Genomic DNA, 25802 nt, shown 5'->3' on the forward strand with positions numbered 1-25802 from the left:
CCGAGCGTAGGTGTTCTGCGAAACGGTCTCCCAGTCTGCGTCGGGTCTCACCAATATATAAAAGGCCACACCGGGAGCACCGGACGCAGTATACCACACCAGCCGACTCACAGGTGAAGTGTCGCCTCACCTGGAAGGACTGTCTGGGGCCCTGAATGGTGGTGAGGGAGGAAGTGTAAGGGCAGGTGTAGCACTTGTTCCGTTTACAAGGATAAGTACCAGGAGGGAGATCAGTGGGAAGGGATGGGGGGGGACGAGTGGACAAGGGAGTCACGTAGGGAGCGATCCCTGCGAAAAGCAGAAAGGGGGAGGAGGGAAAAATGTGTTTTGTAGTGGGATCCCGTTGGAGGTGGCGGAAGTTACGGAGAATTATATGTTGGACCTGGAGGCTGGTGGGGTGGTAGGTAAGGACAAGGGGAACCCTATCCCGAGTGGGGTGGCGGGTGGATGGGATGAGGGCAGATGTGCGGGAAATGGGAGAGATGCGTTTGAGGTGTAGGTATCCCCTTTTGTTCAACAGCCTGATGGTTGATGGGTAATAAATGCTCTTGAAGCTGGTGAATGTACCTTCTACCTGATGGTAGCAGCAAGAAAGGGTGGTGAGGATCTCTGATGATAGATGCTGCTTTTTTATGGCAATGTTTCACGTTAATGTGCTCAATGGTTGGGAGGGTTTTATCTGTGATGTACTGGGCCCTATCTATTACCTTTTGTAGGATTTTCTGCTCAAAGGCATAGTTGTTCCCATACCAGGCCGTAATGCAGCCAGTCAGCACACTTTCCACCACACATTAATGGAAGTCTGCCAAGGTTTTGATGAGACGCTGAATGTCCACAGACTCCTGAGGAAGTACGGGTGCTGTCGTGCTTTCTTTGCAATAATACTTATATGATGGTTCCAGGACAGGTTCTTTGAGATAGTGACACCCAGGAATTTAAAGTTAATGAACCTCTCCACCTCTAATCCTCTGATTATTTGCTCATGGACCTCTGGTTTCCCTCTCCTGACATTTACAAGCAGTTCCTTGTCTTATTGACATTGAGTGAGAGGTTGATGTTATTACACCACTCCGCCAAATTTTCAATCTGATTTTTGGCTCACGGATCTCTGGTTTCCCTCTTCTGACATTTACAATCAGTTCCTTGGTCTTATTGACATTGAGTGAGAGGTTGATGTTATTACACCTCTCAGCCAAATTTTCAGTCTCCCTCCTGTATGCTGATTCATCAGCACCTTTGATAGAGCCCACAACAGTGCAAACTTGTATATCGTGTTAGAGCTGTGCTTAGACACACTGTCATAGGTGTAAAGCGAGTGGAGCGGGGGCTAAGTACACATCTCTGTGGTGCTAGTGTGCTGTTGGAGATTGTGGAGAAGATGTTTTGGCCAATCCAAACTGACTGGGGTCTGCAAGTGAGATAATCCAGGTAGGAGCGTGGAAGAGATGGTTAGATACTTAGAGCAAAGTAATATATGGGACTGTGAAGAGGAAGCAAACTAATGGAATTGCTCTTGGATTACCTTGGTCAACAAATTGCTCTCCAGAAGAAACGATATATGGTCGATGTGCTGTAAATGCTGTAACATCAGCAGTCAGGGAAAGCTGCTTCCCCTCTACTATCCGATTTCTGAATGGGCATTGATCCCAGGAACAGAATCTCACTATTTTCTAATTTCTATTTTTGCACTACTTATTTAATTAAACTACTTAATATAAATATATTTGCTGTGATTCACGTTTTTAAATATTGTTATGTATTGCATTGTACTGCTGCCGCAAAGACAACAAATTTCACAGTGTATGCCAGTGATAAACTCGATTCTAACCTGTAGCCTATAAACACAAGAGATTCTGCAAATGCTAGAAATTTACAGCAACACATACAAAATGCTGGATGAACATAACAGGTCAGGAGGCATCTATTGAAAAGAATAAACAGTCAACATTTCAGACCAAAACTCTTTATCAGATCCTGTTTTCTCTCTGTGACCCCCATACATCCCATGTCTTGCCAACAGTTTGCTTATGACATTCTAAAATCATTCTCCATGAACTCCCGTGTATTTCCATTAGGCTGAGATCATGTGATTGGATGTATATGCTATGTGTGTGTGTGTGTATCTTTTCAGTACTGAGTGAACCATGTTTCATGACAGGTTGTATGGTTTGTTTCTTTTTTTGTGCGTGGAGTTGCGGAAGGGGTTGATATTTTTAGAAAAACATAGAAAACCTACAGCACAATACAGGCTCTTCGTCCCACAATGCTGTGCCGAACATGTATTTACTTTATAAATTACCTAGGGTTACCCATAGCCCTCTATTTTTCTAAGCTCCATGTACCTATCCAAGAGTCTCTGAAAGGACCCTATTGTATCCACGTTCACCGGCAGCCCATTCCACGCACTCACCACTCTGCGTAAAAAGAACTTACCCCTGACATCTCCTCTGTGTCTACTCCGTACATTTTTCTTTGAATGGGTCCCAAGGTTTTCTTTATTTCTTGGCTATCTGGAAGGTTGAATCTCGGAGCTGTGCACTGCATACATACTTTGATAATGTACCTTACATTAGGCCTTGACTCAAGCATAAAAGAGTACAACATGAACAGGCCCTTTGGCCTACAATGTCATGCCAATTAAACAAGTAATTAAACGGCTAACTAGACTAATCCTCTCTGTCTACACAATGTCCCAATACCTCTATTCTCTGCACATTCATGTGCTTGTCTAAGAGCCTTTTAAAGATCTCTTATATTCGCTTTCTAGGTCCAGGGTCCTAGAAATTTCTGTATTTAAAAAGAAAGAAAGCAGTCTGACACATCTCATGCATTGCTTTACCAGCTACTGCTATATCTCGTGGTGTACTGCCACTGGTAAAGGGTGTTTGCTGGTGGTTCTCCGGTTATTTTGCCTTAGTAATCAAGAGCAACAAAAACTAACAGATGGGACAGACCTGTTTTCCGAATTTAAAGGCTTAAGGTCCTAGATATTGCTAGAAACCATACAGTAAATCACACTTCAACAATTTTCTTTTGATTGTTTTAATTTTTAAGTATATTTATATTCTGATTACTGCAGGATTCAGACTCAGAAGACCTAAACCTCAGTTGGGACAATGCGTCGTGCTCTACGTCCTTCACAGCCCTGCATCAGAAGGATTCCAGAGAGTGGGGCCAGGACGGCACTGGGGAGGATTCGCCGAGGCAACACAACTCGCTTAGGAGCAGAAGAACCCCTCAGAAATCTCTGTCTCCATCTGGCAATGGCGGGGAGAGCGGATCCAGAGGACTGCCGAGGAATCACTACACACCCCCCGCTAAATCGGGCAGAATGAACCATTCGAAAGATAAAATGAGCCAACTCCATTTGAATATACAGAGGGGTGGTGTAGATTTTTCCAGAATAAACACAGATTTACAGAACACTGAAGCTCTGAGTACTGCTGGTGATGAATATGCCAGATCTTTCGATCCTAGCTGGGCCACTGGTGGTGAACATGAGAATGAAAACACTGCAAGTAAGCTTTTAAAAATGTGTAAAGAAATAACACCCTACCACGACCCGTATATTTATACCATCAAAGCAGAGGAAACCAAATCAGCAAGTGATTATAAAACCCTGGCATTTCCAGATTACTGGGGTCATACACCACCCCGCTATCAGGAGCCTCTGATGGGTCAGTGGTATGGAGGTCAAAGGTAAGGCATTAATACTACGAAGTTACTTTGTACTGTTTTAAGGATGATAACTCTTTTAAGGATGATATGTCCCTCTGGTATTCCAATAATCGCTGCGATCCCCGTTACTCCTGTGCAGTATGCAGCCAAGCATAACTAAGGATGCCCCATTCTTCCTGTATCATGGAGACATGCAGGTTAGTAGAAGCTCCTTTGGCCCACTCATCCCATTTTATCAACCCACACTCTTCCCTTGCCTTCGAAGGGCAATTTAAAATGGCCAATAGACCTACTAATCTGCACGTGTGTGGGATCAACGACCAAAGTGAAGCAGGCAGATGAAACCCATGCTGTCACAGGGAATATATATGCAAACTTTGCATTGCACCTGAGGTCAGGATTGAACCCTAGTTGCTGATGTTGTGAAGTGGAATCTCTACCAGCTGCTTCATGATGCTTACCACTACCACTCTGTTGTCTGTTTAGCATCAGAATTGGGTTTATCACTGACATGTCATGAAATTTGTTGTCTGGCGGCAGCAGTACAGTACAATACATTAAATATACTATAAAGTGCAATAAGAAATGTATATTAAAATTAAATAAATAGTGCAGAAATTGTGAGGTAGAGTTCATGGGTTCATTGTGTAATGTTTTATAATATAAAAACTAATTGAAAGGAAAACACGGAGCCTGGAATAACTCACCTTAGTTTTTAGTTTTTCTTTAAGTGAGCTGTGTGTGTACGACATGGTGGCATAATGACGTTTGCCATTTATGTACTTTTACAATGCATTGCGTAAGCAACAAAGAATTCTTAATCAAACAATATATTTACAATATTACTCAAATATTACTCAAGTATTAAATACACAACTTGGTAGTAGTGTTTTCATTTCACACTATTTTATGCTTGATATGTTTGAGTTTTTCAATGTCATCGCTGAACACAGCTGTGACATCATCCAGTACCTATTTTAATTTGCTCTCAGTTGATTCTTTTGCTGGCCCTCCTGTTTTTACCACATTCTTGGCATGGTGCTTATTGTCTTTTATTGTATCAAATGTCATTCCCATAGGAGTTACCTTTTCTCTAGTATAAGTTCTTAGTTGGATATAACATATAACAATCACAGCACGGAAACAGGCCATTCCGGCCCTCCTAGTCCGTGCCGAACTCTTAATCTCACCTAGTCCCACCTACCCGCACTCAGCCCATAACCCTCCACTCCTTTCCTGTCCATATACCTATCCAATTTTACCTTAAATGACACAACTGAACTGGCCTCTACTACTTCTACAGGAAGCTCATTCCACACAGCTATCACTCTCTAAGTAAAGAAATACCCCCTCGTGTTTCCCTTAAACTTTTGCCCCCTAACTCTCAAATCATGTCCTCTCGTTTGAATCTCCCCTACTCTCAATGGAAACAGCCTATTCACGTCAACTCTATCTATCCCTCTCAACATTTTAAATACCTCGATCAAATCCCCCCTCAACCTTCTACGCTCCAATGAATAGAGACCTAACTTGTTCAACCTTTCTCTGTAACTTAAGTGCTGAAACCCAGGTAACATCCTAGTAAATCGTCTCTGCACTCTCTCTAATTTATTGATATCTTTCCTATAATTCGGTGACCAGAACTGTACACAATATTCCAAATTTGGCCTTACCAATGCCTTCATTGGTATCTGCAGGCTTCATTTTAGTACCTTTGAAATGCCATTCAAAGTTATTTTGTGGAATGTCTGAAACAGCCGAACTGGTGACAAATTGCATTTTAATAAATATTTCATTGACTTTTGGTGTAAGCAATATTGCTTGTCTGTTGTTAGTTTTCACATTGTAAATCTCAAGGCTACTCAGTCTTTAGTCACTCTCATCATTATCAGGTATTTCATTAACAGTATGCAGATTAGTGCTCTTTTTGAAACTGCAACTTGACTTTTTATTTTTTTTCTCTTTCCTGTTCAGTCAATTTTATTTTGTCTGCCTGACATACTCTTTGTATGTGTCTTGCTTTGTTACATTTTCTGTGCTGACCTTTAAATCTGCACTGGTCTCTGTATGTGAGCCCCTGCCATAATGGTAACACGATTTGTTCAGGCAGGCAGACCTATGTTTAGATGTTGTAATTTTGTTTAAACTCACATTCATTCCTGACTGCATCTCAATTATTTCTCTGTCTGCTGTGTCCACGGCTACAGCAATTTCAACTGCTCTTTTAAATGTAAGTTGTGCTTCAGTTAGGAGCCATTTTTTGAATGCTTTCTTATAAGCATTCCATAAACTAAACAATCTCTCAGTGCATCATTAAGGCCATCACTGAACTGCCAAAGTTCAGACAATCACTTCAATTCAGCCACATATGCTGAAATGGACTCCCCTTCCTGTTGATTCTGCTTATGAAATCTAAAGCATTCTGCAATCAACAATGGTTCCGGTTCTAAATATTACTGCCTTACTTTTGCAATATCAGCAAAACACATTTCAGCTGGTTTGATCTGAGCAGCTGAACTTGAAAACAAACTGTATACTCTTCCACCCAATACACTCAGCAAAACTCATTCTTGTTTCTCATTGGTTATTTCATTTGCTTCAAAATACTGCTCAATTTGTTCAGTATAATGTACATATTCCAGTTATCTCTAGTGGAATCTTTCTGATGTAGCCAACCATTTGTGCTTTTTTTTTGTTTATCATTATCATCTGGTATTTACTGTCTATGAAACCTCGAATATGTCCATTTTTTGCCTTTTAAAAAAAACTCAACCTTGCCCTTTTCTGAAGAAACCACGTGCAGCACTTTTTAAAAAATCTCCAACCTTTCATTGCCCTTTTTTTTAACACAATTGTTCTCACTGCACTTCAACAGGTAAGTAGCTGTCTCAGGTTCTTTAGAACTTCTTTGTCACCACTTATGTTTTGTAACTCCAAAACATAAAAGCTAATTGAAAGGAAAACACGGAACTAGGAATGACTGGTGTATGTTCTTAGTTTCCTTTAAGCGAGGTAAGCACATGTTGTGGTGGCATAATGACACATATCATTTTTGTATTTTTACATATAACCCACAATTCATACCCCCATACATCAGCTTATCTTCTTCTGGTTGGAAGAGTTGATGGAATAGGGAAAATTGGTGAAGAAGCTTTAGTGATTTGCTGGTGTCCATTCTACTGACATTTCACATGGCGTTCATGGTGTCCGTATCCCAAAGTAGGTGAATGTTTGTACAAGTTGGTGTTGATTAACTGGGTGGCTTTTTTTCCAGACCTGTTATGACTGTTTGGCACTGTTGCAGCTTTGTGGGTCCAATCAATTGTACTTTGGCCATTCTGCTCTTTATTGGTGGTGGAGATTCTCTAGAAAGTCTGTTACTGAATCTTTCACGTAGAGCACTCCACCTGTGCTGTTAGGCTTGGCCACTTCAGGATCTGGACAGTGTTAAAGGGGAGGAAATAGCAATGGAAATATTGAATTACTTATACCCAGGACCGGATGTTATATAGTGTAGTTTCCGTTGACTGTGAACAAACTCTTTTCCTTTACCTGGAGAGCCGTGAATGGAGCTGAACACTCCAATCGGGGGGAGAATGCTGACCTTCCAATGGAAGATTACTGATGAGAAAACCCCATCTGAGCCAATATTTCTGACCTTGTAAACTCAGGTAATAATCTGAGGGCTGAAAATGATTAGCGCCCAACACCCACAACTTTCTTCTTCTCAGCTGAATCTGACTCCGGTCATTGGGGTCAGATTTTTTTCCCCTAGAGTTCTACCAACAGTGGTCAAAACCAATACTGTTATCAAAAAGCAATTAGTTTCACCTTGGCTCTTGCTTAATTAACACTGTAATGACATGGGGGGGGGGGGCTGACTGGTTTGAATGTCAATAACCAGGGTTGCATACAGTATTAAAAAGCAAACATGAGGAAATCTGCAGATGCTGGAAATTCAAGCAACACACACAAAATGCTGGTGGAACACAGCAGGCCAGGCAACATCTATAAGGAGAAGCACTGTCGACGTTTTGGGCCAAGACCCTTCATCAGGACTAACTGAAAGAAAAGATAGTAAGAGATTTGAAAGTAGGAGGGGGAAATATTAAATGATAGGAGAAGACTGGAGGGGGTGGGTTGAAGCTAAGAGCTGGAAAGGTGATTGACAAAAGGGATGCAGAGCTGGAGAAGGGAAAAGATCATGGGACGGGAGGCCTAGGGAGAAAGAAAGGGGGAAGGGAGTGCCAGAGGGAGATGGAGAACAGGCAGAGTGATGGGCATTTCGCATTTCCCCCTCCCCCTCCTACTTTCAAATCTCTTACTATCTTTTCTTTCAGTTAGTCCTGACGAAGGGTCTCGGCCTGAAATGTCAACAGTGCTTCTCACTATAGATGCTGCCTGGCCTGCTGTGTTCCACCAGCATTTTGTGTGTGTTGCTTGCATACAATATTGATTTTTCCTTTCATTCATTGCTGATAGGACATTAGTTGTCCTATTTTCTGTATACAGAACTGACCAGGTAAGCTTTATTCATTGTTTCACCATGCTTCTGGTGCCAACGTAGCACGCCCACAACTTATTAACCATACATGTACATGTTTAGAATGGAAAATGAAACCCACGTGATCACAGGCAGGACATACAAACTCCTTAGTGGAACCCAAATCACTTGAGCTGTAAAACGTTGGGCTAACCATTTCTTATCACACCTATATTAGCCCTGTTCTAAAAGAATTGATTAGACTTAACTCTGGAGCTTCTTAATAAACCTAACCATTCAAAATAAATATTAATTTTTACTTGGATTCTTGTTTTCAATAGCTTTCCACTAGGAATGTTAGACTGACAGAACGTAATTGCTAAGTTTATCTTTATCTTCTTTGTATAATTACACCATTTTGGAAGAATACTTAACCTGAATTCTTAGAAATGAAGCAAGGAGTTTATGCTTTGTTATCTTGTTCTAAATTGTCATGCTAATGTGACTTTATGCTTAACTTTGATTTTAGGGCTAAAATATTTGAAGATATTCAGCGTTTAGTCAACTCTGGGGATGTTCTGAACAGGGTCGTTTTTGACACTGAGAGGTGGGTTACGCTGTTTTATATCTGATGATCAAAGCGTCAGTCTAATTCTCAACTGTTTATGATTTGATCCTCAAGTATTCTGAATCTGGCAAAGAGAAACACTTAAGTGATGCAATCCGTCAGATAAAATAAATGGGCAGGATGAAGTAAATTTAGCTCTAGGTGAAATTGTTCCAAGTTTTCACATTCTATATGTATTTCTTAAAGTTTTAACTGCCCAGAAGAAGGCGATGGCAAACCACTTCTGTAGAATTTGCTAAGAACAATCGTGCTCATAGACCATGATCACCCACATCATAAGACATGGCACATGATGATGATGAATGAAATCTGTTAATATCCCTCTGTCTAGCAAGTCTTAAAGCATCTTCTACACAACACTGCAATATACTCATTTTCTTGAGGTTATTGGTACAGATAGACTTCCTTTTATTGTTGACTTTTCAATTTATCTCATGGCTGCGATTGGGCTGCAGAGGAGAAGCCTAAACATTTTGCAAAGTATAGCTGTTAACTTTGATGACCTAGAAACACGGCTAAGCAGCAGCCATTTTTTTTTAATGACCAGCACTCTCAAAATGCTGGAAGAACTCAATAAGTCAGGCAGCATATGCAGAAAGGAATAAACAGTCGATGTTTCTCAAGATGTTTTTCAAGATTTGCAGAATCTGCAGAACCTCTTGTGTTTATGTTTAACCATTTTTTTAATGTAGCGAGTTGTGTGCAAAACCTCTATGGCCTGTGGGCATCCCTAGCCCATTATCAGCAAATAATGATGATAAAATTAAGCTTTTATTTTGGACTTAATGGATAATATTTATAGGAGAAGCAAGTGATAGTTCGGTCATTTGTTTGCATGTGTTTGGTAGAATCTATTGTATTTTAGTAGTAGTAATTGACAATATTTTTCATTCTTTCTCCGACAGTCCTTCATTGGTTACATCAGGAGATGACACTTCTCTAAACTTCTTCTCAAACTTTGAGTCAGGAAATCTTCGAAAAGCTATTCAAATTCGCAAGTAAGTGTAAAGCAGGGTGAGGTCTAGAGTTTGGTCTGAAGTTTCTTCCAGATTTTGTCAAGTACGATACTTTCTTTAACAAAATATTCTACATGAACACTTTAATCGCAAAGGCCTAGAAGACCAACTCGTAAGTACAAATGCTGGTAAATGGGATTAGTGTAGATGGGTACTTGATGTTTAGCCTGGACATGGTGTGTCAAGGTGGCTCTTTCTGTGTTGTACTGTATACCTCTATGATGTCAATATACTGTACATGCCTCTGTTCCTTACCCTGATTTAAAGTCAATTAAAGTAACCTAGATGAGGAATGGAACCTGTTACACTTTTGTGTTATTTTTGTCCATGTTGTTATATATAGGAGCCTAGAACATGGTTTAATACCAACTTGCTTTGTATGAAACCTAGGCTGTGTTATATATTCAGACGTACTTTTGGATTTGCTTTTGTGTTCCGGTTTTGAGTATCTTAGGACATCCCATAATACTTTGAAGTCAGCACTTTATAGCTATGCACTTGTAGCATTGTTTTTTTGCGATCAGTCTGTGCACAGCAGGCTCTTAAGCACAGTTGTGAGGCAATGGCCACGTTATCTATGTTAATGATGTTGACTGAGTAAGCTCCCTGAGTCCTTTTCTGTCTACCTCAAAGTTGGAAAATGCCTTGGCTTTGTAACAGATCTCAAGCACAGCATGTTTGACTATGTAGTACTCTCTGGTGATATGGTTATTGATTTTTTGTTTGGGGAGGGGGATTAGATTTATATCGTTGAGCGATAGTATTTTGGATGTTCTTGAAATATCATTATTTTTATTCCTGTCCAGATACGAATATGATCTGATAATGAATGCTGACATTAACACAAACCTTCAACACCAGTGGTTCTACTTTGAGATCAGTGGCATGAGAGCTGGAATCCCATATCGCTTCAACGTTATCAACTTTGAGAAGACTAACAGCCAGTTCAACTATGGTAAGGAATCTAGGATAGAGACAGATTCTAGGCCCATTAGAGCAACTTCAAAATTAAAGCTGTTCAACAAATCTGGATTAAATAACTAGGATCAGTAGTGGTGAGGGTAAAACCACAGGAATGCTGGTTTTTGAATAGCAGTCACATTACTAATCTCATCCAGACTCCAGACTTACCACTCTCAAATACCCACGAAATGGCTTTGAAATTATATCAGGAAGTAATTATGGAGTGCCAATAAATTATGGTCTTTCTATGAACAAATGTTAATAATTAATATCAAATTTAGTTATAAATAACTGTTCTGAGTTATTTTGTTGCAATGCAGCAAGAATCATGTCCGTATGATGTCTGGTAGTTCTTTAAACATTGACTGTTTCCTTATTTGCGGATGCTGCCTGACCTCTTGAGTATCCCTGCATTTTCTGTTTTATTATAGGAGGAAATCCTTTTGTATTGGAAAAAATTCCCAAGTGGTGAGATTTTATTCATTTGGATACAGAGGCTGTTCAAGGATGTTAGCAGTGCTAGTGTGGGGTGTCGAGTGCCTGCTGCCTCTATGTAGAACATCGAACTGGCTTCATTCTTCTGCTCTTTCTCCAACATCACTCATTTTACCTTCAAATATTCCTTCACATCTATTTTGAAAGCTTTGACTTAATCTGCACCCTCCACAGGCAGTACATGGTGCATCATGTCTACTCGCTGATTCTGAACACTTTGCCTCACTTCACTTGTAGAGCTTTAAATCTGTCACCTTTGGTTCTTCGGCTTCATACTGATGGGACCAGTCTCGCTCTCTTCATCCTGCCTCAACTTGTCATGATTTTATATTCCTCTCTCAAATCTCCCAGCACCCTATATAATCCCTGTTTCTAATCTAACTTTGCAGCTGAAATTCCAACTGCCTCTTCCACTCGGAATGTTTCTATGACATCCCCCATCATTCTTCTGAACTCCAAGGAATACAGCTCAAGAGCTGCCAGATGTTCCTCATACAGTAACTCTTTCATTCCTGGAATCATTCTTGAGACTCTTCTCTGAATCCCCTCCAATGTCAGTATATCCTTTCTAAGGTAAGGAGCCCAAAACTGCACACAAAGTGTGGTCTCACGAGTGCCTTATAGAGCCTCAACATCACATCCTTGCTCTTATATTCTATACCTCTAGAAATGAATGCCAATGTTGCATTTGCCTTCTTCATAACTGATTCAGCCTGAAGGTTAACCTTTGGGGTATCTGATGCACTATCAATAACTCCAAAAGACCGGAAGTAGAGTAAATACTGAAAGGCTTTTATTAGCAGTAAAACGGAGCACGTCCATGCCGGATGACCGCCCTGGACTGTGGGAGGAGCAGTGACACAATCACCTTCATCCAGGGGCCTGTGGGAGGAGCCACAGGAGCACTCAGACCGTGTCCAGACAGGTATACATGATTTACCACAGTATCTTGCACAAGGACTCCCAAGTCCCTTTGCATCTCTGCAGTTTGGATTCTCTCCCCATCTAAATAATAGTCTGCCGGTTTATTTCTTCCACCAAAGTGCATGACCATACACTTTCCAACATTGTACTTCATTTGCCACTTCTTTGCCCGTTCCCCTAAACTATCTAAGTCTCTCTGCAGGCTCTCTGTTTCCTCAACAGTACCTGTTCCTCCACCTATCCTTGTATCATTGGCAAATTTAGCCACAAATCCATTAATACCATAGTCCAGATCATTGGCATACATCATAAAAAGCAGTGCTCCCAACACCGACCCCTGTGGAACTCCACTGGTAGCATGCAGCCAGCTAGAATAGGATCCCTTTGTTCCCACTCTGTTTTCTGCCAATCAACCAATGCTCCACTCATGCTAGTAACTTCCCTATAATTCCATGGGCTCATTATCTTGCTAAGCAACCTCATGATTGGCACCTTATCAAAGGCCTTCTGAAAATCCAAGTACACCATGTCTACTGCATCTCCTTTGTCTACCCGGCTTGTAATTTCCTCAAAAAATTGCAGTAGGTTTGTCAGGCAGGATTTTCCTTTCAGGAAACCATGCTGGCTTTGGCCTATATTGTCATGTGCCTCCAAGTACACCGTAATCTCATAACAATCGATTCTGACAACTTCCCAACCACCGATATCAGGCTAGAAGGTCTATAGTTTCCACTCTGCTGCCTCCCATCCTTCTTAAATAGTAAAGTGACATTTGCAATTTTCCAGTCATCTGGTACAATGGCAGAATCTACTGATTCTTGAAAGATCATTGTTAATGCCTCCACAATCTCTCTAGCGACTTCCTTCAGAACCCGAGGGTGCATTCCATCAGGTCCAGGAGACTTATCCACCCTCAGACCATTAAGCTTCCTGAGCACCTTCTCAGTTGTAATTTTCATTGCATGTACTTCACTTCCTTGGCACTCTTGAATGTCCGGTATACTGCAGATGTCTTTCACTGTGAAGAGTGATACAAAATATGCATTCAGTTCCTCTGCCATCTCTGCTATGTTGCTTGAGTTCATTTTGTATTCACCAAGGTGCAGAAAGAAGCTTGGGCAAGACTACTAAAATATTGTTTGTATCTTGGAAAGTTTGAAAGAAATTGCCCTCATTTATACCAAGTATTTCTGAAACAGGACTGAAGAGCCATTTCCATTTCCATTCCTTCTTCACAGGCTTCTTAATGAGACATGCCCTCTGCTCCACCTCAACCACAATCCACTCCATATCCCAATGATGTAATTTTGGCCCCTAATCATTTTGGTGTTAGGGTGGAGATACATCCTACCAAAGGAGAAATAAGGCTCTCCTTCTCTCTGCTCGTCTGCAGGTCTCTCTTGGGCAAGGTGTAGCACCTGCTTAGGCCCCTGATCAGGGTCACATGAAGGCATGGGAGAAGGTGGTGGATGGTTGTATGAGGAGCTGGTGCATATCACAAGTCCTAGTTATGTGACCACTCATGCTGAGCAGACAATCTTTGAAGAGTATTGATAATGGCTAGGGTAGAGTCACTGCCCAGAAGAAGGCAATGGCAAACTACTTCTGCAGAAAAATTTGCCAAGAAAAACCATGGTCATGGAAAGACCATGATCATCCACGTCATATGACATGGCACAAAATGATAATGGTGAACCATTTTACAGCCTGACCAAAGGACAAATCATTTGTGGTTAATTGAAACATTTTATATCTTTGCATGCTCGCAGATTTGCATATGTACTGGGTAGAGGGGTTCTTGGACCTTGACTCAAATTGAAACTCTGCAGCTTTACATCCTGAGACCTTATGTACTTTGGCTTTAGATAGATAGATACTTTATTGATCCCAAAGGAAAGTACAGTGTCACAGTTGCATTATAAGTGCACAGATATACAAATAATAGAAGAGAAGTAAGAAAGAGTAAAGAATTAAGAGCCTAATGGCCGAGGGTAAGAATGACCTTATATAGTGCTCTTTGAAGCAGTGCAGTTGTCTTAGTCTATTACTAAAAGTGCTCCTCTTTTCAGCCAGGGTGGCATGCACAGGGTGAGAAACATTGTCCAGAATTGCCAGGATTTTCCTTAGGGTCCTTTGTTCGACCACAGCCTCCGGTGTGTCCAGTTTGACTCCTATAACAGAGCCAGCCTTTCTAATCAGTTTATTGAACCTGCTGTTGATGCCATTGCCCCAGCACATCACCGCATAGAAGATTGTACTGGTGACAACAGACTGGTAGAACATGTGAAGGAGAGGCCTACATACTCCGAAGGACCTCGGTCTCCTCAGATGCATGTCATATCTAGTTTATTTTCCCCAGCGCTGCCTTATTTTAGCTACACTCTAAGACTTTTATTTTTTGATTCATGTGTTTGCAAGTATAATACTTCCTCTGAATATAGTTCAGTGTGAATTATTATGATAAATATTTATACACTGTAACACCAAGACATTTACACAACACAAGCACTTTCCTATAAATAAAACACGATGTTGATCTATGTATTGCACTCAGTACAGTTCCAGACAGTTCATGATTTCATATTTCACACTGCGCCAGGCAGCACGGCAGTTTCATAATTCAGCAGCTTGAGGGGATATTGCTGGGAAAGTGAATTTATATTCATGTAATTTAACTGTTTGGACAATTCCACAGTTTAAACGTTGAATCAGATTTAACATTAAATCACATTACTTATAGTTTCAATGGGTTTCATAGATGTTACTGTTGATGACAATTAGAGCTGTTCCGACAATAAGAGGAATAAATGATTGAATTTCAACATTCTCTATAAATAAGATATTTCAGCAATAATATGATTTCGGAACAAGCCGATAAGTATTATCAGCAAACAAATTTACTCTCAAGAAGAACGAATTCTTAATATAACGGTAACTTTCATGGAGATTCCTGCAAAAGAGTTGCCAATGAATGAATTCTGTACGCTCCAGGTATTAACACAAATTGAAAATCTAATCCTGTAACACTTGTGCCTGGTTGTAGGATAACATTTTTCCTTCTGTGTTAAAGGGAGTCAGGGGGATTCTGAAAACACTATTTCATAAAATCTACCAGAGCATGGATTTTGCAATTCTTTAAAAAAACTATTTACTGATTCAAGGGACAGGCATTGTCAACTAGGCTCATTTTGGATTCCCTGTGAGTTTCTTGCTAGGCCATTTTGGTGGGCATTTAAAGAGAAAACATTTATCTCTGGGTCTTGGGTCATAATTAGTCACACTGGATTAGGACAGTAGATTTCTTGCCTCAAATTAATGAACCAGACAGACAATCCATTAGTTATAAGGCTACTAAAATACCACTAAAATCAGGTTTATTTAATTCTGTTATTTTAAACTTTACAGCTGCTGAGGTAGGATATAAACTCTCTCTTTCAGATCAATGATCCAGATCTCTGGGCATCAATGCAAATACATAACCATCATGCTAATGCATTTAGCGAAAAAGTTCTGAAAACGATTGCACTCTTGGTTCTAAAGGCTAAGATTTATGGCGAGAAAGTTGATCTATTTAATGAGCTTCAAATCTTTACACTTCACTGTTACTGCAAAGAAAGTGTCATTGTGCATTGAAGGAATGTGGCTTCTGTGAATTATCAGCTAAGCGAGGGAGCGGTGTTGCACTGGGTGAGGAGAATATCTGAGGAAGCTCAGTTTATTTTGAGAATGAAAAATATAGGATCCTGTACATGTGAGGGCTGCTGAGATAAGGAAAGCTAATGTTTTGATTAAGTAAAGATTCGAGCGTATGGGAGAAATTTATATTGATAAGATTTAATTCTCTTGTAATAGATGACTCACCTTGACATTAATGAAAGCACTTTCTGTGATAATGCAGGGATGCAGCCAGTGATGTATTCCATCCATGAAGCATTGTGTGGAAGAGCTCATTGGCTTCGTGTAGGTTCTGATATCTACTATTACAAGTATGTTTCCTTCTTGTCCTATCTGCTATGATGCTTGTGTTGAATAGAGTAACAAAGAAAGATCACTGTCATTATGTATAATAGCTGGGCTGGTGAATATTGGCTGAATGGTATTATAGAGGATGATCTGACCTTCATATTGACTCTCATCCCAGCTACAGCAGTAGTTTAAGGATGCAATTAAGGAAATGGGTTTAGTGAAATTCAATGCTTGCTGTCATCACAGTGATTACTCTATAGACACTGCCCAGTCCTATTTCCTTCACTGCCAACTCACCTCTTTGCACTTTGTCAGAGAAGAGAAACTTAAGCACAGTGCGATCATTTCAACTTATTGTACTTGCGTCACCATTAATTACCTAATTTAATCCCTTTTCGTTTGACGAATGGATACTGTTGGCTTCTTTCATGCTCTTTATAAACAGCATATTTCATGGTCGGTTCGAGGGGCTGGGTGGCACTTGACTGGCTTGTCATTCCTTTACAAGACTCGTGTCATCTATGAGCAGGACTTGCAGTGGTAAAGCAGCCCTTCTGGGAGGGTCATAATTTCACCCGCTCTTATTTTGGGTTTTCTGATGTCTCATCTGGGATGCTAAATGTGCCGTGCATTGGTTTAGGTGTCCAAAGCAGAAAGGAAACCAACTGCTGGAGGAGATACGCAGGTCGGTCTGCATCTGTGTTGGGGTGAAATGAATTTTTGGTATTTTGCATTGAGACCATGGACTAGGACATCCTTCTCCCCCTCCACAGATACTGCTCAATCTGCTGATTTCCTCTGGCAGTTCGTTCTCTTGCTCCGGATTCTAGCATCTGCAGTCTCTGGAGTCCTAAGGGCAAGTTATTTTACCAGATTATATCACACTAGTGGTGTGGTGCCAACGCTTGAGGAAATATTTGAGGTTTGAATTAACCTGCATCAGATTGATTAACTTTATTTGCAATATGTACATTGAAACATAGAGTGAAATGTGTTTGCGTCAAATACCAGTGAAAATTGTGCTGGGGAGCGCCCACGAGTGTTGCCATGTTTCCAGTGCCAATGTAGCATGCCCACAACTCACTAGCTCTAACTGTACGTCCATGCAAGTAGCATTCTTTCTAATTTGACTGCAGTAGGAATGAATAATACAGGGAGATTTGAAGCCTCAAACATCAAGCTGCTTGACGACCATACATTGGTCAACACACCAGCCAGATTGTGGAATAGGGACCAGTTCTACCTTTACCTTAGCTCCGGAAGAATCATCCTCGTGATGAATAGCAGCAAATCAATGAAGCTCTCCTTCAATTACGAAAATTTTAAGCAAGACACACAAAATGCTGGAGGAACTCAGCAGGTCAGGCAGCATCTGTGGAAAGGAACAAACAATTAACATTTTGGGCCGAGACCAGTCCAGTTCGGATTTCTAGCAGACTTTTTCATGTTTATGGAAAATGTTAATTTCTGCTACACTTAGTTTCCCAAGTTGAGCTCAGTAGAGTGATCCTACACAGTGCTAGCAAACTATAACATGAAGTTTGAAAATAGGAATTACAATTCACAGCTGACAATAAATCAATGCAGCCATTTTAATGTCACAGATAAAATTTGTGACAAATTTTCTTCTTTACACTGGTAAGAACTAACTCAAACTTTTCCTGTTTTTGCTAATTGTCATTCACTTTCAACTGTTTGTTTATAGAGTCACAGAGTAATACAGTTTGGAATCAGGCTCTTTGGCCTAATTCATTAATACCGACGATGGCGTTCACCAAGCGAGTCCAATTTTCCCACCTCTGGTTCTAATCCCATCGTATCCACTTACACATCTTCCAGATGTTAGTATTGTACCTTCTTTATCCATTTTCACTGGCTGCAAAATCTATCTAAGCACCACCTTGTCTGTGAAGGAGTTGTCCCAGGCGTCCATTTTAAATCTTACACCTTTCACCTTAAATCTATGCCCTTTCCATTGTCAAGTCTGATACTCTTCCAGTAAGTTTGGGCCTGGCCCTTTCAAGTTATCTTAATAAGGATGAAGACTTTCTTAAGAATATAAGAAAATAGCTTTGTTGATTTTATCCATAAGATCTAAGTTTGTGCAGTTTGCGTGTTCTCCTGGTGACTGTATGGATTTCCACTAGGTGGTGTAGCTTGCCAAAGAGGAGTTGGTTGGTAGGTTGATTGGCTATTAAGTTATTCCTAGTTAACGTAGTTGGTAGAAGAAATGGGAGAAGCTGATTAGCATTTTAAAAAGAATGGGTTGCAAGGAAATAAATGAGGGAGTGGGATTGAGATTCCACTGAGACCTGGCATTGATTTCAAATGGGTTTTACATGTCTTGCATTTCATCATATCATTATTTTTAAAAAGTGAGGAGACCACGTAACCTCGGATCTTTAACTAGAAACTAAAAATAACAAGTTCTACACTGAGCTGAGATGCATTGGGAAAGTATATGGACAATTAAGGCAAATTGGCAGGTTTTCTGGAAATGGACTCAACTCATTTGCTGATGCCTTTTACAAAACTATATAGCCCATGCCTGTGTCTTTTCTGATACCAGAAAATTTCCCCTGATGGCAGTGTGTCCAATGCATCTTGTAAACTTAATCTCCTGCAGATGTACGTAATTTTGGTAAAAATGACCTCTTAAAGTTGACATCTTTTTAATAGGCTCTTGGTATGATAAACTTTCATACTTTCCAAAAGCTTCTCCAGCACATTTCTTGGAAGGAGAGAAGTATTGGTCTGAAACGATTTAACTCATTAAATAATCCACATTAAGCTAATCAATGTTGTCATACCTTTACAAATTATATTGTAAAATACTCCAAAGCAAAAAAAAAACCGACAGAGTAACACACAAAATGCTGGAGGAACTTAGCAGGACAGGCAGCATCTATGGAGGAGAATAAGCAATTGACATTTCGGGCTGAGACCTTTCATCAGGACTAGAATGAAAGAGGGAAGCAGCTAGAATAAGAAGGTGGGTGGAGAGAATGGAGTATAAACTGGAAGGTGATAGGGGAGCCAGGTGAGGTGGAGTGTTGGGATTGTTAGGACTGTAAAATAAAGAAAATTTTGGAAACACTTAGCAGGTTAAGAAGTATCTGTAGAGAGAGAAATAGTGTTAACTTTTAGGTGGTTGACTTTTCAACAGAGGTAGTAAAATAGAGAAACCAGCTATGCTCTAGGTTGTTGAGAAGGGAAGGAGTGAAGAAAACAAAGAAAATGGCTATAATAGAGTGGAGACAAAAGGAGAGAAATGTGGCAGTGACGATAAGGGCAGAAAATAAATAACCAACGCAACAACTGTTTTATTTTGCTAAAAAGGAGTCTTGCTATTCATTAACAATTCATAATTAATTATCAAGGCCCTTTTGCAGCGCAGACACGAAACAATATGAAGCAAGATCGCACAGTACTGAAAGAAATCCACATGAGGCATAGATTCATTCTACACATACTGATGATATTCTCAAAATGTGTCAGAGAAGAACTCTAATCACAATTAACAGCCACAGCACACCAAGGAGGCTGTGAAGACCCCAAAAGTAGTTATTGTCTTGAGTGGATTATTTGAAAAGTATGTCATTATGTCCAGCGAGGGAGATAACACATCCTCAAGCTCAAAATAATCATGTAAGTGCCAGATAGTTTCATTGTTTTTAACAAGTGCCCTCTCTGGTAATAGTATGAGACTAGTGCCCATTATATCATCTGTAATTTCTTCCTTAATCTCACATGCATGATCTTCTGCACTGCTATGGTATTCTGGTGTCTACAGTAAATCTTTTCACTAGTTATACAGTTCAGAATAAATAATAAAACCAATGTCCTTCATGTTTCCTCAGGTGAGTTACATTCACCCAGGTCTGATTAATCCAGCCCTGAGAGTTCCCAACTGGAAGCCGGACAGCAAGGAGACCCCCAGCCGATGGGAAATCAGTAGCAGCAGCCAAAGATGCACCAGGCAGGGTCCATGTTACACACTGGTGCGACAAGAAGTATAGATGCTATCCCTTCAATAGCCCGCAAAGTCTTGAGGCAATGGATACCTGTGTCATTTGGTCAAGGACAATATTAAGGCTGGAAACACCAAGATGCACATGGACCCGGGAAATATGCATAGTTTATATATAACTTTATAGAAAAATGGTACATATAGTGTGCATTTCAGGTTGAAATGCCGGAAATATTATTTCTGATTTGTGCGTCATTCCGAAAGAAAATATAATCCCAGAAAGGCAACGATTGGCCAGGACCAGAGACCATGTATGGTCTTAATTGACCCATTTATAGTTATTACGCTTCAGAATAATAAGGATTAAACCAAGACTGTGAATAGACCATGTCACTCACTTTCTACAGCACATACACCTCAAAGCCCAGAGAGTGCATTAAGTCCTACACTGCCTCTGATTTATCCAAGCAGAGGGTCATCCAATTTGCAGTATGCAAAGAATAAGTCCCTGATGGGATGATGCAGTGGTAAGGCCAGTTGGTTCTCCAGTCCAGTTGTTGGAGGATCCACCAGTATTCAAATCTAAAGTGGTCCTTCATCCACATCACCACTAACTGAGCAGCAAGTCCACTCAAAAGCCTATTTGCAGTATTTTGTAAATCAATTAACAACAATGATAGTATCAACCGGACGTCCATCAGTCACAAAGTATACTTTAATATATTGTACCATAACATCCCGAGGAGTTTTTAAAAAAACCTTCAAAGGAATTTCTAACCTTTGTTCGGCCCTGCTTTATCCCAATGCCAGCAGTTACCATGAGCCCAGAAACTGCCACTGGCTGGGTGGATTATTTCAAGCCAATTATATTACAGAAAGATCTTCCAGCAGGTGTTATTGGACAAGGAGTAATATGCTCTAGATTGGCCATTGTCCACTGAAAGTTCTTTGCTTTGAGGTGCCCAGAAAGGTCGGGGGATTTGAAGGTTGAAGGCGTTTTAGCTAGAGGTACTGATCAGGTTCTCAAGGGCTTGTTGGGAGCATTGGATGAGGTGGAGGTTGATGTTTGGCTGTTGGAATGGTTTAAGTTGTGGATGGTTCAAGTTGGACTAAGAGATTAAGAGTTCTAAGCAGGACTGGTGGGGATGTGAAATTGGAATAGTCATGGTGATGGATAAATTGTTAACTAGGTGGACTTGCTTGAGAGTGTACCAGTGTTGGTAGTCTTGAACTTGTTTGGGAAAGGATCCATTAAGTTGCAGCAAAGTCCAGTAATTCTCAACTGCACTGAGCAGGCCTCCTCCCGGGTGAGTGCTGAATCATCCAGTTGCAAGGTTAGCATCCAGGCATCTTCCTGGCCATCTCCATGTGCAGCTTCATCAGAAGTTGGATGAGTTGGAAGGAAAATGTCAGGTTTGGGATTTGTCCTTATGTGACGTACTTTCCAAAGTCATTGCATTGGGTAATATGCATGAACAATGAGCTAGGTGATTGGACATTCATTTAAGGTCACCTTGGTGTTGGGCTCTCAATCAATATTTGATCAATAAACCAGACAAGAGGCTGGAATGCCTTCTCGCACTCCATTGGAATGCCAGCAACTTACTGACATGTACTTTAAGTACAGGTCACCTGGGAAAAGGTCTGGACATCCTCGAAGAATGTCAGAATGGTGAAACCCTACTTCTCCAGAATTCCTCTAAGCCATAGTTTCTGGAAATCTGGGTGATCCCTTTGGAAAGGAGTGGGAAATGCCAGTCTTGATCTGACCTACCGACACTATGGGTAAACAAAAGAGATTCTGGATGCTGAAAACCCAAAGTAACACATGCATAATGCTGAAAGAACGCAGGAGATCAGGCAGCAAATATGGAGACAAATAAAGAGCCAGCATTTTTGGGCTCTTTGGGCCAGAAAGGAAGGGAGGAAGAAGCCAGACTAAGCAGGCGGAGAGAGGGGAAGGAGTGGAAGTGATGGGTGAAGTCAGGTGATGGGGAAGTTGGGTGGGTGGAGGAGGTGGGGATGAAGTGAAAAGGTGGGAGGTAATGGATGGAAAAGATAAAGGGCTGAAGAAGAAGAATCTCTGATAGGAGAGAGAGAGAAGAATCTGATAGAACAGGAGAGTGGACCCTGGGAGAAAGGGAAGAAGGAAGAGCACCAGAGGGCGCTGTTGACAGGTGATAGCGGGTTAGTTAAGAAAAGTGATGCTGAGGTAAAATGTCACACATGGATTTACTGAATGATGGAACAAGCGTAATGGGAGGGAATGCCTTAATTTCCCTTTGTTCATGGTGCATTATAAAAACTGCAGAGATACTTTTGAAGTTATTATAGTCTCTAGAACAGCTTCCTGTTGACGAGTCTTTAATGTTGTAAAATGACCCAGGAGCATTGCAAGGTATTCATTATCAATCCACACTGGGAGATGTTAGAGTGATGACCACGTGCTTGGAAAAAGAAAGGAAGTATCAATGGAGGAGAGAGGAGAAAGAAACAGTGTTTACAAATGGATAACTTTCCCATTAAAGATTATTTATCTCACTTTTTCCTGTAGCTTTACAGGCAGGTTTTCAATCCCATTTTATACAAAGTGAAAACTTTCCTTGTTTTATCTGTTCCTTCTCTGATGCTTAATGTTATTTCTGGAATGTTCACCAGTCAGATTATTCTCTCCGATAGAGCGAATGGCCTGTCGGTTATTGCAGAGGGCTGTGTGTTTGCTGCCATTATCGGAGGAGATCTTTCTTTTACGTCAGTGTTTTGCTTTTAACTGTTTCTAAAATGTCCATTAAGCACAATTGATGTAATGCAGTGTGGTATCCATTGCACAAATTGCCTCGTATTACAATATTTGAGAAATTTTTCGGATGACAGTAAATTGCCTCTTTATTGATTGCTAGGTGCTGCAATCATTTTATTTCCAGTTTATAGAGCATATTTGACATGCATCCTATTTTGCCTTCGGATTGTAGGAGAGCTGACTTGGAATATGATTTCTGGAGCTAGAGGGGGCCACCATTTTTAAAATTTGAATTCTGCAGCGTGAGTTAAGATCATTCACTGCCTCCTAATAATCAGAATTGCCTATTTTGATTTCCCTGTGGGAGTGTGTTAAACTAATGCTGGAAATACAGATTAGTATTAATAGACCTGATGAAGCGTAAAGCCTAGAACTTCTCACACATTGGTAACCTGGGGTTAACGTTACCAACAGTTGTAGCTTTCAATTTGGCTTCTGTATGTCATCAGAGATCAGGATGGATAGCTATTCAGCAGCAAAAATATTACAAAGCATTTTCTTCAGTCAGAAAAGACTGTAATAACCTATCAAACCCATGAGCCGGATAGACATATTCAAACATTTTTGGCTTGCTGTGGGCATGGATTTAGGATGAGAACAATGCTAAACGTTAACTTCACAATGGGTAGTTTTGGTCTCATAATGTCATTGAGTAAAACATCATGGAAATGGACCCCTTGGCCCAGCTGAGTCATGCAGGTCAGCATACTCACCAAGCAAGCCCCATGTGGCTACATTTGGCCCTCTAAATCTCTCCTATCCATGTAGTTACCCAAAGGTCTTTTGAATGTTATTGTACCTTCTTCAACCACTTCCTCTGGCCACTTGTTCCATATACTAACCACCTCCTGGCTGAAGCATTTGCCCCTCAGGTCCCTCTCCATCACTAATTTTGATTGGGTACTCATCAGATCATTTAAAACAACTTAACTCCACTGTTAAATAGACAAGTCTGAGCTCAGAAAGAATTCATCCACTACTGCAGGTGACTGTAGTTTTTAGACAGGAATGTAAAAACGAACAGAATCTAGAAAAGATATTTCTGTTTGCGATCGGGTGAGCTAGAGCTAGAGGTCATGGGTTACAGGGGAAAGGTGAAATGTTTAAATGGAACATGAGGGGAAACTTCTCTCAGGGTGGAATGAGGTACCAGTGGAAATGGTGGATATGCATTTGATTTCAATATTTAAGAGAAATTTGTATAAGTACATGGATATGAGGGGTATGGGGGACTATAATTCAGGTGTGGGTCAATGGAACTAGGCAGAACAATAGTACAGCACAGACTAGGTGGGCTGAAGGGCCTTTTTCTGTGCTTTAGCATTCTACAACTTTTTGACAGTGAAAGGTTTGGTTGAAGTTTTCATTTGTGCCTAGTTATATGAACTAAACACGATAGAGTTTTGCAGCATTGTGCCGCTTTTCAAACGTTGGTTTCATTGAAATCTGTAGAACTAAATTTCAGAAGGATGATACAAAACATAAATGCCATGTGTTCATGGGTTTAGTGCATGGGACAAGCATGACGTTTTTTAATTGGCTCTTATCATGATCCTGGAATCCCAGGCATCTAAAATTGGGAGGCTTGATTTTAGTTGTAATTTTCCTTCATTTAAAATAATAGATTTGAATATGTGAAATATTCCAAGTCCTAATCCATTAAATTTCTATTCTCTATATCTGTTGGGTACAAAATATCATTAAAGCTTAACAGAAATGCTGTATATCAAAACCATGTGCGATGTACATTCTCACATCTTTTGGTACAGTACTGTCCAATGAAATAATATCTGGGGTTTAAGCGGATGTGTGTGAAGGGTGCTTTTACAATCGAGAATAATGTCAATGATTTCCTCAAGACTGTCCGGCTAATCCCTTGAGAAGGTAGAGGGTGAGCTACCTTCATGATAAATGTCCTTTGTAAAACAGGGTGGTTTCTGGGCTACTCGAGATGAGCAACCATTTGTCATCCGCAGCGATGTGTAAGTTAGATCCTTTTATATGAAAGCTCTTACTGAGCCAATTAATTTATGTGACAGGCCGGCAGTTTTTCTGTGCACTTTATTTTTTGTTGTCATTCAGTTACTAAGTTCCATGAATTCAGTTTTGCAATCTGCCATGACTGAACTGCACTTGGTAACATATATGCGGTTGTGTACTGTAAATACCACGGGTAACCTGCAGAGTTGTGATGCGCATTTGTGGCATATTCTTACAAAACATATGTTCTTGTGTAGGTTACATGTGCGAAATATGAAACTTACTCGATTGTTTTGTTGTAATATTATTCGAAACAGCTTTTTTGACCAAGTGTATGCATGGATAGCTGAATATTATTTTGTTCCCTCAGAAATCATTATTATACTCATGGATCAGAGGAAAAAGGACAAAAAGAAACAGTGTTTTACACTTTGACCTTCACTGTCACGTTCCAGCACTCAAAGGATATCTGCTACCTAGCATATCACTATCCCTACACCTACTCAACGTTAATGGTATGTGGTTTTCTTATAAGACAGTGGAGAAGTTTTTGCAATAAAACTTTGTAATTACATCTACAGAACCATATTTTTACATGACTGGACATGCTTGCCCCATTATAAGATGATCAGTCCAAAGCACCTAAGCTATCTAGCTATAACTTAGAGCTAAATTTTCAAATCAGTTGATTGCAGAAAACAGTTATTAATTACCACACTTTAAAATCTGACCTCCGAGAGGACGACAACCTTGATGTTGGGTTTGGAGGATTGCGTGCTTCAGTGGCCTGGAGAGCTGTGTTGGCTGCAGTTCGGGCTTTATGCTTCGGCTGTTTGTCACCCAAGCCGATCAGGTCGAAGGGTAGAGGACGGACTCAGTGTGGTCCATCGGTCGTCCAG

At 40.5% G+C, this 25802-nt stretch overlaps 1 protein-coding gene across 4 annotated transcripts in view; it reads left to right on the forward strand.

The window, feature by feature from the left end:
* Positions 1–25802, forward strand: part of agbl1 (AGBL carboxypeptidase 1) — a 249996-nt gene that overhangs the window by 47786 nt on the left and 176408 nt on the right. For all 4 annotated transcript variants that reach the window (XM_073033207.1, XM_073033206.1, XM_073033209.1 and 1 more), the window contains 6 exons: positions 3080–3699; positions 8691–8768; positions 9695–9787; positions 10612–10760; positions 16086–16173; positions 25274–25418. In XM_073033207.1, coding sequence (XP_072889308.1) covers positions 3080–3699; positions 8691–8768; positions 9695–9787; positions 10612–10760; positions 16086–16173; positions 25274–25418 — 1173 coding nt within the window. The remainder of the gene's footprint in view (positions 1–3079; positions 3700–8690; positions 8769–9694; positions 9788–10611; positions 10761–16085; positions 16174–25273; positions 25419–25802) is intronic.

Source organism: Hemitrygon akajei, chromosome 30 (assembly GCF_048418815.1).
Source record: "Hemitrygon akajei chromosome 30, sHemAka1.3, whole genome shotgun sequence".
Taxonomy (NCBI): domain Eukaryota; kingdom Metazoa; phylum Chordata; class Chondrichthyes; order Myliobatiformes; family Dasyatidae; genus Hemitrygon; species Hemitrygon akajei.